Below are 13,343 nucleotides of genomic sequence, written 5' to 3' on the forward strand. Positions count from 1 at the left end.
GTTTATTTATTTTCTTTAGGAAAGTAATGGATTTTAAGTTTTAATTGAAATGCTTACATAAAATGTTAGTTGTCTGTTTTTAACTGTTATGAGTAATGAGTTGAATATTATGGTTAAGGCTATAAACAAATTTCGAGTTGAATTATTGTAATTTTTTGCTATTTTAATACAAATTTTTCATATAAACTTTTAACTATTGGTATATATTAGAATAAAGTTAGAAACTAGTATGGATCAATTTGTAAGAATTATAAAGTTTAAAGGTGGGTTGAATTGTAGGAAATAGAAGTTATGAGGAAACCGTGGCGTTTATGTTTTTGTACGCTTATAAAAAGCCTCCTTTTGTAACAATTAATTAGTTAATGAAAAAGAAATTCATTTGTTCCCCTTTCGTTGCTAAGTTTTTCTTCGATTTTCTTGATTTCTCTGTATTTTGACTTTTCTTCCAGAAACTGTAAGAATCCTTTCAGTATATATCATAATCCGAGAGAAGTTAAAAGCATAATATTTTAATGACAACTTAAACAAATTTTAAACCAATTGAAATTGAATGATTATTAATTAGTAACATGAATTTCTATTTAGATAGCCTACTTTCATGTTTTGAAATTGAACATTTGTGTTCTATATACATTTGTAATTGAATAAGCTCCAAATTTAAGTGCAATATTTATAAATCACTATTCTTGATTACATTTTCTCGGTTCCATATACTTATATACTCGTATATATAATTAAAATTTTGGATTTATTAACATGTGCTCTTAAAGCTACACAAAAGAGATGGTACTTAGAAAAAGAAAGTCACAACATATCGTCCACCTAAAATTTTACTATATACAAACTAAGATGAATCATGGTCCATGGATGGGATATGTAAATTAGACCTGGATAAGGATCGGTCCCAAGCGGGCTCGGGCCTAGGCCCGTTTGGGACTGGTCCTTTTAGGATTGGTCCCATTTGGGACCAGTCGCTCATGGGCCTGGGACCGTTCCCAAGCCCATGAGCAATTTTAGGACTCGGATCGGTCCCTAGGATCGGTCCTATGGAACCAGGACTGGTCCTATGGGCCTACAAAATTTCTTTTTCCCACTTATCTTTTTTCATATTTTAGAGGCGAAATGAAATTTTGTCGGGGGTTTTAGTAATTTTTAGGGGTAAATTAGTAAGTTTTTAAAAGTTTAATTAATTTAAAAAAATAATAAATTAATAGTTAATTTTAACATAAATGTAATATTCACACAATCACACATTCATGCTTCACAAATAAACAATTAAATAAATTTTTTTTATTAAATTATTCATCTTTATTGTCAACAATACTTAAATCATTAAAATCTGGGTTCCTAAAGAGTTCGAGTAGTTCGGGATCTTCAGGGTGTTGTTGTAGTCTTCTTTCTACATGAGTCTAATCCCATAAACATGTTATCACTTCAATCATCTCATCGGTTAAAAAACATCTTCTGTCTTCAATAATCCGGTCACTCGTTGAAAATGCTGACTTGGATGCAATTATAGAAACCGGCACAGATAAAGTGTCACGTGCCATTTGGGCTACAATGGGGAATGGACTTTCATGTTGGTTCCACCATTGAACTAAATTCATCTCACGTTTCTCCTTCATCGTCATGTGGGACAGGTCCATTTGTAGGTAGTGATTCAGCTCATTTGGTCCATGTATGTACGAGCTGGAGCTACTACTTCTGTCATGTTCTATATACGTCCACTTGCTCGATCCTTGATGGAGGTCTGTATCAGGGTCCTGATCGTCTCTCTTGAACATTCCACTTCCACTTCCATTGTACATGTTCTGATATAAAGAAAAAAAAGCTTTCCAATTTTTGTTTAAAGTCAGTCAAATAAGATGTATAATCATGTTCTAAATGCTGGCCTATCTCAGTAATTATACAGTTAACTATATGTAATTTAAACCTATGATCTACAACAAGGCCTAATCCATATAAGAATGAAATATCTAACCAATATTTCTCGTATTTTTCTTCCATCTTTGAAACAATTTCCATTAAAATGTCATTATATCTATATTTAGCAAAAGTTCTAGAAATTTGAAGTAAAATATCTAACGTTAAATTAGTAGTCGGATAATAAATACCACTTAATGTATTAGTAGAATCATAAAAAAATTTAAGAAATGAATAAAAAAGTTTACAGACCGCCCAATCATCATATCTGACAACTTCCTCTGGATAGTTCTTCTGGTTGATGAAATCTATAATTTGTCTTGTGGTTGGCAAAACCTTTTCCAACATCAAGTAGGTGGAGTTCCAACAGATAGGCATATCTATACATAACTTCAAAGGTCGAACCGGTGGGTCCTCTCGCCTACAATATTTGACGTACTCCTGCCATCTTTTATTGCTACCGTCGACGATAAATTTGATAGCCATGCACACCCTCTTCATCTTCGAATGTATAATATTTAAACATGCTTTAACAATCAAATTGATGATGTGACAAGCACATCTCTGGTGAAAAAAATTGTCTTCATCTTGTGGATCCAATCTCTTTTCAAATAAAGAGATTGTCGCGGTGTTAGCAGCTGCATTATCAAGCATTAGCACTACAACTCTATCAGTTAATAGATATTCATGCAAAACTTCAAGAATTGTAAAATAAATAGTGTCAGCACTATGTTTTTCATATAATGGTTTAAAACCCATCAATTTTTGTTGTAAACCCCAATTATGATCTAAGAAATATATCATGGCAGTTAAAAAATCTATTTTTGATCTATAAGCCCATATGTCTGATGTAAGTGCAATAGATGTATTCCTAAAATTTTGAAATTCTTTTTTAAGTTCATTATTTATTTTGTTATAAAGTTTTAGTATATCTCTTCTACTTGTACTTCTACTAGCAGGGGTATATGCTAAACAAAATGTAGTTTTAATCATGTGAATAAAATAAGAATTTTCAGATAAACAAATGGGAGAGTCCGTAGTAACTATGAATCTTGCTATTTCCTCTCATGCAACATGTGCATTGTATTGCCATGTTGAGGGAGTTGAGGATTGTAGATTAAAATTAAGTTGAGTTTGAATTTGCCTACCTGATCCGAGTGAAGATGTACCAGACAGCTGTATTATTTGAGGGTGTTTTTTCTCCAAGTGTCGTCGCATTGTCGAAGTCCCCTTCTCAGCGCCAATAATGGTTCCATAGAAATTACATATCCCACACAATTCTTCCCCCTCCCCATTTGTCTTTAACCGTTTTGATTTGGTGAAGTGTCGCCATACATCGGACACGAGCCTCTTTGACAGTCGGGGGGTTGCGCTATGCCCGTGCCTGTTGAGTCGCAGCTCGCTTGTGTTTGGTTGCACCTCGTCCCCCCTAAATGACTGTTGGCTGCCAGCCAACGGTTATTAAACAAATTTTTTTAATTTTTTTTAAAATAAAATTTTATTTTAACCCTTACAATTTATGTTTATTTCAAAATTTATAGGGGGTTTTATGTAATTATCTAAGGGGTTAAAAAGAAAAAAACCAAAAGGGTTTGGGCCCAAGCCTTGGAGGAGGGCCTAGTGGAGGGACCGGGCCCTCCTCCTTAGACCTAGTCCGATTTTGGGACCAGACCTGCTAGGACTAGTTCTCTCAAGGACCGGTCTTAGGACTTTGTTTTTAGGCCCGGTCCCAAATACTCAGCTCTACTGATAATATGACAAAACATTAAAAGCAACTCATTATCCAAAGGATATTTGAGATGTTTTAAGAAGGCAAGTCCCATTGGATAAAATGACTTAAACTCGTTTTCCTTAACCCTTAATCTTAAATCTTAAACTCTAAACCCTAAATATTAAATGGAAAAAGAAGAACCCTAAATACTAAATGGAGAAAGAAGAAAAGAGAAGATGAAGAAGGAAGGATACTTTTGTCTTTATACTGTTTATACCACGTCAATTAATGAATTTTACTTATAGATCATTGAGGAAAGTGTCATTTTCAAACGGAAAAGTGTTTTTAGGCTAAAGCTTGGGTGGGAAAATATCGTTCTCGCTTCTTTTTCTCTCTTCCTATCTTTTCTCTCCATGGAAACTTCGTTTCTCGTTTCATGCAATACCAGGTCCAATTTGGGCTCTCTAGTTGAAAATTATCATCAAATCAATTACAAATATCGTCTATAATTTTCAAAATCAATTCACTTGATCAAAAATAAGGCAATAACAGGAGCATCCACTGCAGCCATGCACAAGGGATTCAAAAAATATCCAACTTAAAGACAAGAAATAAAATTTAACATTGTTGGTTTGAATTAATGTTACTGATAACGAATATTGATTAAAAAAAAAAAAAGAAAGTAAAAGAAATTAAGACAACAAAAAAGACAAAAGAAATAGAGAGAAGAGACATAGCTTTTATCAGGTCGGTAAGTTTAGGGTCTCTCGAATGATTAATTAAGTACGGTAATAAGTTGGCTTGAACACCATCTCTCATCAAAAATGAAAAAAAAAATAGAGAAGAGACTGAAGAGAAAGGAATAAGACAAAAGAAAAATATATTAATTGGAAATGTTGGGACAAAAGATAATTTTCAAAAAAATTCTTACCCAGCTTCCATCTTTCAAGTTTGGGTATCATTTTTTTTTTTTTAGGACTCTTGGAGTGTAGTTTGTAAGTTTATAAACTGTAAGCGAGTTACATGAATTTACCCCCCAAAGAGGTTGCCTTCATGCTCCTGGGGCTATTTATCTGGTTACCTGGAGAGAGCAAATTCAAGCAAGTTTGTGTACTTTGATGAGTTGTTCTGTTAGATTTATTTCAATACCTAAAAGAGCAAACATGGAAGCTGATGATAGTCACGGCTCTTCAAAATCAAACTACTGAAACCGATACATCCTGGCTGTCATCAGAAGAGAAGCCGTCACCGCGAGATTGGACTCGTTTCCGTATTCTCTTCTGGTTGACATCTCAAAACATTTACCTAATACTCATGAAATCATTTTTTTTCGACAATCTGTAAAACATTCCGTCATGCTATTCCAAACCACCCAAAATTCTACGCAGATATTCCTCTCTGGAGATTCCTGCTCAGTTGACTATGACCCTTCCGACACCGTGGCCAAAAGCTTCCTATCTTTTCGATCATACCCTCCATAGTTACGCAGTCCAAACCCGTGGCCAAAGCCTTAAAAATACCAACCTTGGCTCGTTAGAATCATAGAGTCGTCTGAACGGAAAGGTCATGCTGAAGGATACTTCATGTTTGTTTCAGTACACGGAAATGCCCACGAAGACTTCCCCCAGCGCTTAAATTTGCTGGATATCAAATGAGAGTAGTATCAAAGGCTTACGAGCTTGATCTCACTATTTCTGATCGTGAAGACAGAAGTATAAAATATAAGTTTGACTCAGTGAAGCCTTTCTTTGTTCGAAAACTGGTTATTACTCCAACGCTTGAGCAAGTTGATGAAAAGGCTTTGTCAAGGGTGATTCAAGTTCGCTGCTATGGCCCTTGAAGGTGGTGGAAGCTTGCACGTTTGGAGGCGTGGAGATAAAAGTTGGAGTTTATAACATGCGAGGGAATATCCTCCTTTGAAGATATTCTCTACTACAAGGAGAAATTCTACATTTGAACCACATGGGTCTAATTTTTATTGTCGATCCACAACCCTGTACATTACAAGACTTGCTGGTCCAATGCCGAACATGGCTGCCGGAATTAAGTTCTTTGGTATTCTGTGAAGAGTTGTTATGATTATTAAGTACTGGACACATAACTATCCGAAACCTGAAAAGAATTCTAATACGATTCATTACCCGATTCACATGGAGGCTTTTAAGCTGGACGAGGCTAACAACATGTGGGTAGAGCTGGACCAGGAGTTGAGATCGAGTGTTTTGTGGGAGATGGCGGTTCGTTCACACTCCAGTCGACGAGATCCTGGTTTTGAGGTAATTGTGTTGTTTTAGGTGAGTTACGTTTTCTGGAAATGTGTATGCGTCATCCAGGGTACAAGCTGGAGTTTACAACTTGAAGAATCATACAAGTATGGCGATCCGGGATCATCCAACTGTTCTGATTTGTTTGGCCACCACCAAAGTGGGTGAGAAGGAACCACTTCAGCTAATTCCTAAACTAAGTAGCTTTAATTTTTCAACTTTAAATTTCATTTTCTATATGATTGTTTCTTGTTCAAAAGGTATGAATAGTTTGAATGATTTCCTTCCTCTAATATTTTTATTATCCTTGGGATGTGGTGTTTAGTGACAAATACTGTATATATTTTCTCTGATAGTTATTAAAGATGATACCTAAAAGGCTATAACTGAATAAATTTGATCATTACAGGTAGCGGCAACTGGAGTCTAGTCTATGCATCTACTTGAGAAGGCTGCAGTTGCTTGTTGGGGATGATACGGTCTTTGATGGAAAGTGTCTTTCGCTGCTTGTGTCTTACGTTTTATTTTGTATTTTAAACCATGGTAGCCAAGTATGAGTGTGTTTAACAAAATGGTACTGCTGTGTTTATTTTCTAAGATGTATTGGCTTACATTTAATTAATGGTGTGTAATGTTGTACTTCTTGGTGATCTTAATCTTAGTTTATATATTACTCAATGGTTGCATCTCCTTTTACGTTTTGCTTAGGATGTTTGGCTCAATCTTTGCATTGGATGTGAAAATAACAAGTAATCTTTAACAATAAAGATTGACTCATAACTTAATTTTATAAAGTTTTTTTATAACTTCAATATGACATTCGAATTAATCAGTTATAATAAGAAACGATAAATATTCCGAAATTACCACGTCGAGATTGTGAGTAAAAATGGTAGTATCGCTAACTTTTAGTTTCATGCTTACACTGTTAATCTAGGTGAGGTGTATGGAATACTGTAACGTTTGGTCAGCTGCATGGAAAATGATGATACACAGTGGTTACCACTTACCTCTATTACCTTGCGAGATTTCAATGAATATTTCGGGTAACACAACTTTCAACTTTCGTACGTAATTCGCTGTTTCGTTCTGCTAGGAATAGCTTGATATTAATATACCTTCGTTGATGATGAATTTCCTAGATGATGAATTTTCCTAATCGGTTAATGTAGCACCCATATGTAACTATTACTATCAAAAACTATCATCAAGTAAATATATGTAGAAAAAGACGTTTTTATTATTGAAAACGCGAATTGTTTCTATTTGTAAAAGATTCTTATAAAATAGTAGAGGAGGTCGGTAGAGACCTTCGAAAAGGAGAAGGAGTTGTTCCCTAAGATGAGAATTGAGAGTGTCACTAATAAACTACTAATGCTTTAACATAATTATAGGTATATTACTTAAGAGGTTTAAGTTCGAATCACTGGATTGCTATATTGATTTCTGTAACTCAAAGGCCAAAAGAGCAATGAAATGATAGGACTTGATTTGTGATTCAAAAATTATATCATAAACAGGCAAAAAATGGAAATAAGAAGGCAAATGAAAGTGATCAAACAACAAATAACAGCCCTTAATAGCTCTTAGAATTATGACTGCTTTCAAAATTCCTACAAAAAGAAAGTTTCATACCGAGTTTAAAACAAGCTACAAAAGAAGAAATCCGCTCCTGATAATTTGAGCTAAGTAACAACAAGAAGATCCGCAGAGTTCAAGCTCTGGTTTCACCCTAGCTTACTCAGACTGTTCATGTGTCTGAATCAGCATTGGTGGTTGTGTTAAGGTTGATAAATGCTGTTAGATCCCTGGTTTTACTGCAGAAAAAAGGGATCATTTTCTTCGTTCGGTTGTTTTGTAGTTTGCAGCTATTGATGAAACACTGGAGTTTGCCTCAGTTTGATCCAGTTGAAATATGACAATGCACTTCAGTCCTAGGAGTACCGAAACGCTTTCGCTGGGACCTGTTACAAATAGTACTCTCCTGTACGTTCATTTGTAGCAAAAGTATAGATTTCTTGCTCCAAAACTACAACTAACAAGTACTTCTTGCAAAATTATGACAAAATTTAAGCCAAAATCAATAAGATGATGACGCTCATCCAAAAATCGATTGATCGGGCATTTACAAAGGAGTATAAATGAATTTGGCATTTCAATTTTCATTCCATTCTTAGTAAGAAACACTAAATAGCAAACACACAAGTCACATGGAGATGCAAATTCGAGATGGTATAATCAACAAAACTTGTACATCAGATGTAGCATTCTCACAATGATGATGCACACAGGTTCTTTCTGGTAGTTATCCGAAATCCAAAAATCCAAAATATTCATCTGCGAGAAGAAGTGAGAGTGACAAGTTACTCTTAAAAGAATATGGCAAACATAGGATTTCAAACTGGCAGCACCATTGTTAGAAACATAGCAATTAAGATTAAGAATTGAATTGTATGACATTAACTTAAAGTTTATGACCTAAACTAGAGCGAAAAAGCCTCCAAAGTATGTGAGATTCAAGATGATGAACAGGGTTTCAGCCAAATCACTACGAGTGGGGAAGGAAGAAGAAAAATTCCGTTAAACCACTCATTGATGGAAACCAGACAAATTCAAATACACAAACTAAGCAATCGTATTCTAGCTATCGATAAAATTGTTTAGATTGGAAAAACTTGTAATTCGGTTACACAACAACATGGAGTTAGAACATTCTTGCAGAATCATAAGATAATAAATGTTCCCAACATGCCCATTACACACTTGAAGTCAAAATATCAAACAGTCTAACACTTTGGTTTGTGAGATTTGAAACCACATATTAACAAAAACCATAGTGAAACAAAATGTCTCAAAGCATTCAAGGCTGAAGACATTGAAACTTATTAATTTGCATCAGGGAAGATCACTCTCAAAAATTTCAACAGAAAAAAAAGGGGTCACTAGATATTTGTATGAACCAAATAGGTCTGAAACATTCCAAGCTCAAGTATTCAAACATAAACCATATTCATCTACTTTTGCTATGCTCCAATTCATGCAAGAACAGGTTTTAGAATTTGTCAGTATAACATCAGTCTATGGTATAAATTGATACAAGAAAGCTAATTAGTGAAAGAAATAGAGAGTAACACAAAAACAAAGTAATAGACAAACACACAAATCATTCCAGTAAAATAAAAAAAGAGATACGCGCGATTTACCCTGATTTACCTAATTAATAGACTACATCTCACTTCTCTCATTTACAATGAAGTAATTTGTCTTATAATTGTTATCATTCATTACAAGAGAAAAGTGTGTTTAAATACTAGGTTTAAGAGACTAAACCTAGTTTTACAAACATTCTTATTCTTAAGTCTAAACTCAATAAAGAATTAATAACTTAAAAAAATCTTTCAGCGGAACCCTTGAATGCGTTTACGTGGGCTACTAATGCTGAAGTAGTCACAACTCCAACAATTAGATATATTTTGATAAATAAAAAGAAAAGTTACATGAAGAAAAGGCACTTACATTCAGTATCACTATACTCATATACTGCTTTGTCCTTGAGCCAAGTTGGCAGAGGCCAAATTTTTTTTTACATTCAGTATCACTATACTCATAGCCAACATCCTCAAAATATACTAATTAAAGAGCAAACACACAAATTCAGAACGATAATGTGTAATCGAGATCAGAAAACAATTTCTTACATTATTACAAATTTACATTGTCGAGACAATCTTCTTCAAGTAGCCATTTTGAATCATCTGACGCATCTTCAAGATAATAAACATATGCAAGGATACAAGAGTAAAATGATGTCAGTATTTTCTTCCAGCAAATGCTTCAAATTCAGTAGTTCTCATCACTACACTGATCAAATCCCCATCAAAGACTCATAAATTAATCAGAAAATAAGAATTTGATAATGGTCCATCCATAAATAAGCATCAAATAAGTCCATTTACAAATGAAATTTAAACAAGCTAAAAGAAAAAGGAAAAACACTTACAATCAGAATCATGGTATAGATACTCCGGTAGGTCCGTCAGCCATGGAGGCGGTGGCCAGAAGAGTTTTCCATAGCCTGGAAACGTTGAGGGGCGTCCAGCAACATGTTTCTTCAAGTCATATATCCTCGCGTTCTTTCCAGGGCGGGTCGGGACACCATCCTCATAACAGAAAGGGAATTCATCCGTGTAATAAATACAATTCGGTTTACAACCCCAAAACTCCTTGGCCGAAACAGAGTAGGTGCAATTCTTACTCACAAATAACACACGATCCCCCAAATAATCCCTAACCGGCTCCCACTTCAGTCTCTTTTTATTAAGCTTGAGGACCATGATAGTATCCCGGCACCGTTTAACCACCAAGAATAAATCTTTCAGCGAGTCAACCAAGTAGCGAGACCCACAACCAAAACATCTATCATGCTGCCCCGGTGGCATCAGTTTAGTATCTACCCCAGTTTTGATATCAAAACATAAAAGACTACCGAGGTAGCCCAAAGCATAAAACTTCCCATCATGATAAACTATGTCAGCAAGCATGTCGTCTTTGAAAAACTCTATATCACGCCATTTCGCTTCACCATATCTCCAGGCGGCCAGTATCTCATCCGGAGAATACATCACCATCATCGAAAAATCAGCACCATTTTCCTCCAGACACGGCGAAGCAACCACCTTCTGGAAAAAATTCGGTTCCCAGCTGTTAAATTTGCCGGATGTAGTTGTAGATCGACCAACGAACTCAAGTCTGTAGACTTTTGTAATCTCTTTAACTCGATAGTTGAGAGAGCTCAAGTGCTTTGGGATGATACCAGTGAAGTTTTTAACTCGACGTCCAGAAAATGGATCCTCGAGCTGGACCTTTCCATTGTAAGATTCTTTGACTCTGACCCACCACGTTTTAGTGTCGTGTGCGTTCAAGATTTCGCCAAGAGGTTCGATTGCATAAATGGTGGACTGAGAGAGAAGAAGGTGTCCACCGGGGTGCCTTTTTTTGCAATCAGGGAAGTTAATCCTTATCAGTTTTGAAAGAGGAGAATGAAGAGCTCGAGGTGGAGAGATGACTGAATGAAGTTTGCGGCAAACAGCTCGGAAGCTTTGGGTGTCGACCTTTGAATTGAGACGGATTGTGACACAAGGGAAGAGATCGTCAGGAAGGGACAGCCAGTTGGGTGTGTCACTGGGGAAGGCTGAAACCCTAACTCTCCTTGAACGTTGAGATGAAGGAGATGATGAACAGTCAGAATTGCTCATAGCTCAATGTGAAAAGAAACAGACAGACAATTTGAGAAAAACCTCAGTTACATGACATCATTGCTCTGATACAAGTGGGGCGGGGGGCCTTTGATTTGTCACGCGAAATATTAGTCACATCACATGAAAATTTTCACTTTATCTGTGTTTTGCGTGCATCAGACAACGAGTGAGTGATGACAAAGTAAATGAACATGGGACAATGCTCTGACCCTCCATGAAAGCGTTGTTACAGATAATTCAATCGCAGAACGACCTGCAGCCACCCAAAGTTTGTCTTAAAGACAATTTGATACCCAAAAGGTTTGGAAATAACAAACAGCCACTTTCTGTTCATATCTGTCAGTGAATTCCGTCAATAATAACGGAAAAGACTAAAACGCCCTTATTATTTTCTTCATTTTCCCCCCTATTTTCTTCTTCCCTTTTCTTTTCTACCGCTTTACATACATCTCCTTCCCTAAGATTTCAGCTTTTCATCTCCATCGAACTCCCCCTTCCCCATTGGACTTGTACCAATTCTTGTTCAGTCTTGATTTCACAATTCCCAGATCTATTGGATGCTTGATAATGGCAAAGTAATCGGTCAAACCAAAAGCCTTAACATCAACAGGAGCATTAAACACCCAACCATGCTTGTGCTGCATCAATTTCTTAAACAAATTACTATAGTTCTTGAAAACCTTACTTCCTAGTTTGTTAACGTTAGTTACTGTTAGGTAGAGTTAGTTGTGGAGTTGTTACAACTTGGGTTAATATTTGTATTAGTTACTAATCAGAGTTAGTGTTTGCTGAGTTAGTTCTCTAAGTATAAAACAATGTACAAATTACATTTGACTATTGAAAAGGAATTACATTTTTCTTTCCCAAACTTCACGCTTCAACGTGGTATTAGAACAGGAGTTTTCTTGCGAATTTTTCTAAAATTGGTTCGATTGAACCTTTATTCTCTTCGGGTTTCAGCTCAAAAGAAGCTCAAGATTCATTGTTTTCTTCAGCTTGTGCTCAAAGCTTTAGAAGTTCAGTTCAGTCGACTATGGCAGAAGAATCAGTTCTCTCTTCGATTGATTCGAATTCGCCCCTCTATGGCCATCCATCTGATACGCTAGGGTTAGTTCTTGTGTCGGAACATTTTGTAGGAACAGAAAATTACAACATTTGGAGTAGAGCCATGACTGTCTCTTTATGTGCCAAGAATAAGTTGGGTTTCGTTAATGGAACCGGTATGAAGTCTTCTGTGCATCCTCATTTAGTTCCACAATGGGAAAGATGCAACTCTTTGGTTCTCGCCTGGATTTTCAATTCAGTCTCGAAGGAAATTTTTAACGGCATTGTATACTCGACCAATGCATCACAAGTATGGCAGGATTTGAATGAGCAGTATCATAAGGTGAATGGGACTAGGATTTTTGGTATCCATTGAGAGATTGTGAATCTTACACAGGGAACCAATACAGTGGCAATCTACTTTAATAAACTTAAATCGCTATGGGACGAGTTGGATTCCCTGGTAAGTCTTCCTACTCCAGATAGTGCTTCTGCAAAGGCTTATCTCAAGCATCTTAATCAACAAAAATTACTACAATTTTTTATGGGTCTAAATGATTCATACTCTATGGTCAAAAGCCAAATTCTGCTAATGAATCCCCTGCCAAGTGTGAAACAAGCATATTCAGTGGTGAATCAAGACGAAAGCCAAAAGATTTTAGCTGCTTTGAATGCTAATACAGATGTTATTACGGCCCTTTAGGCTCTAAATGGAAGTAAGACTCAGAATCCAAGACAGAGGTATAAGGGAAAGAAGCCCTACATCGAATGTGACTACTATCACTTACCTGGTCATAACGTGAGAAATGTTACAAATTGAATGGGTATCCAACTGATTACCAATTTACAAAAGGAAAGGGAAACTCCAAAACCAAATTTTCTACTAATCAGGTGCAAGCACAGGATACAGTTATAGAAAAGCCTACTAATGTTTTAGTTGGTCATGTTTTTACATTGGAGCAATACAACCAAATTCTGGAGCTGTTGGGAAAAGAAAATGTTACCTCCGCAAATCATACTTCCGCAAATCAATCTGCTGCAAATCTTGTAGGTATCTTTAACAGTACACATGATGTTTCATTTTCTTATTTAGATAAAAATGCTTGGATCATAGACATGGGGGCCACTAACTATATGACCTGT

At 35.9% G+C, this 13,343-nt stretch overlaps 1 protein-coding gene across 1 annotated transcript; it reads right to left on the reverse strand.

Annotated features, from left to right (window-relative positions):
* Positions 1-9,872: 9,872 nt before the first annotated feature.
* Positions 9,873-11,153, reverse strand: LOC116134510 (F-box protein At2g26160-like). Its single transcript, XM_031420204.1, has one exon. The coding sequence runs from the start codon at positions 11,151-11,153 to the stop codon at positions 9,873-9,875; it is 1,281 nt and encodes a 426-aa protein (XP_031276064.1).
* Positions 11,154-13,343: the final 2,190 nt, after the last annotated feature.

This window comes from Pistacia vera, unplaced genomic scaffold (assembly GCF_008641045.1).
Source record: "Pistacia vera cultivar Batoury unplaced genomic scaffold, PisVer_v2 Contig289, whole genome shotgun sequence".
NCBI lineage: Eukaryota > Viridiplantae > Streptophyta > Magnoliopsida > Sapindales > Anacardiaceae > Pistacia > Pistacia vera.

Bases quoted from the DNA above. Each gene is read 5' to 3' on its own strand.
- LOC116134510 (XM_031420204.1), bottom strand. From the start codon at position 11,153: ATGAGCAATTCTGACTGTTCATCATCTCCTTCATCTCAACGTTCAAGG.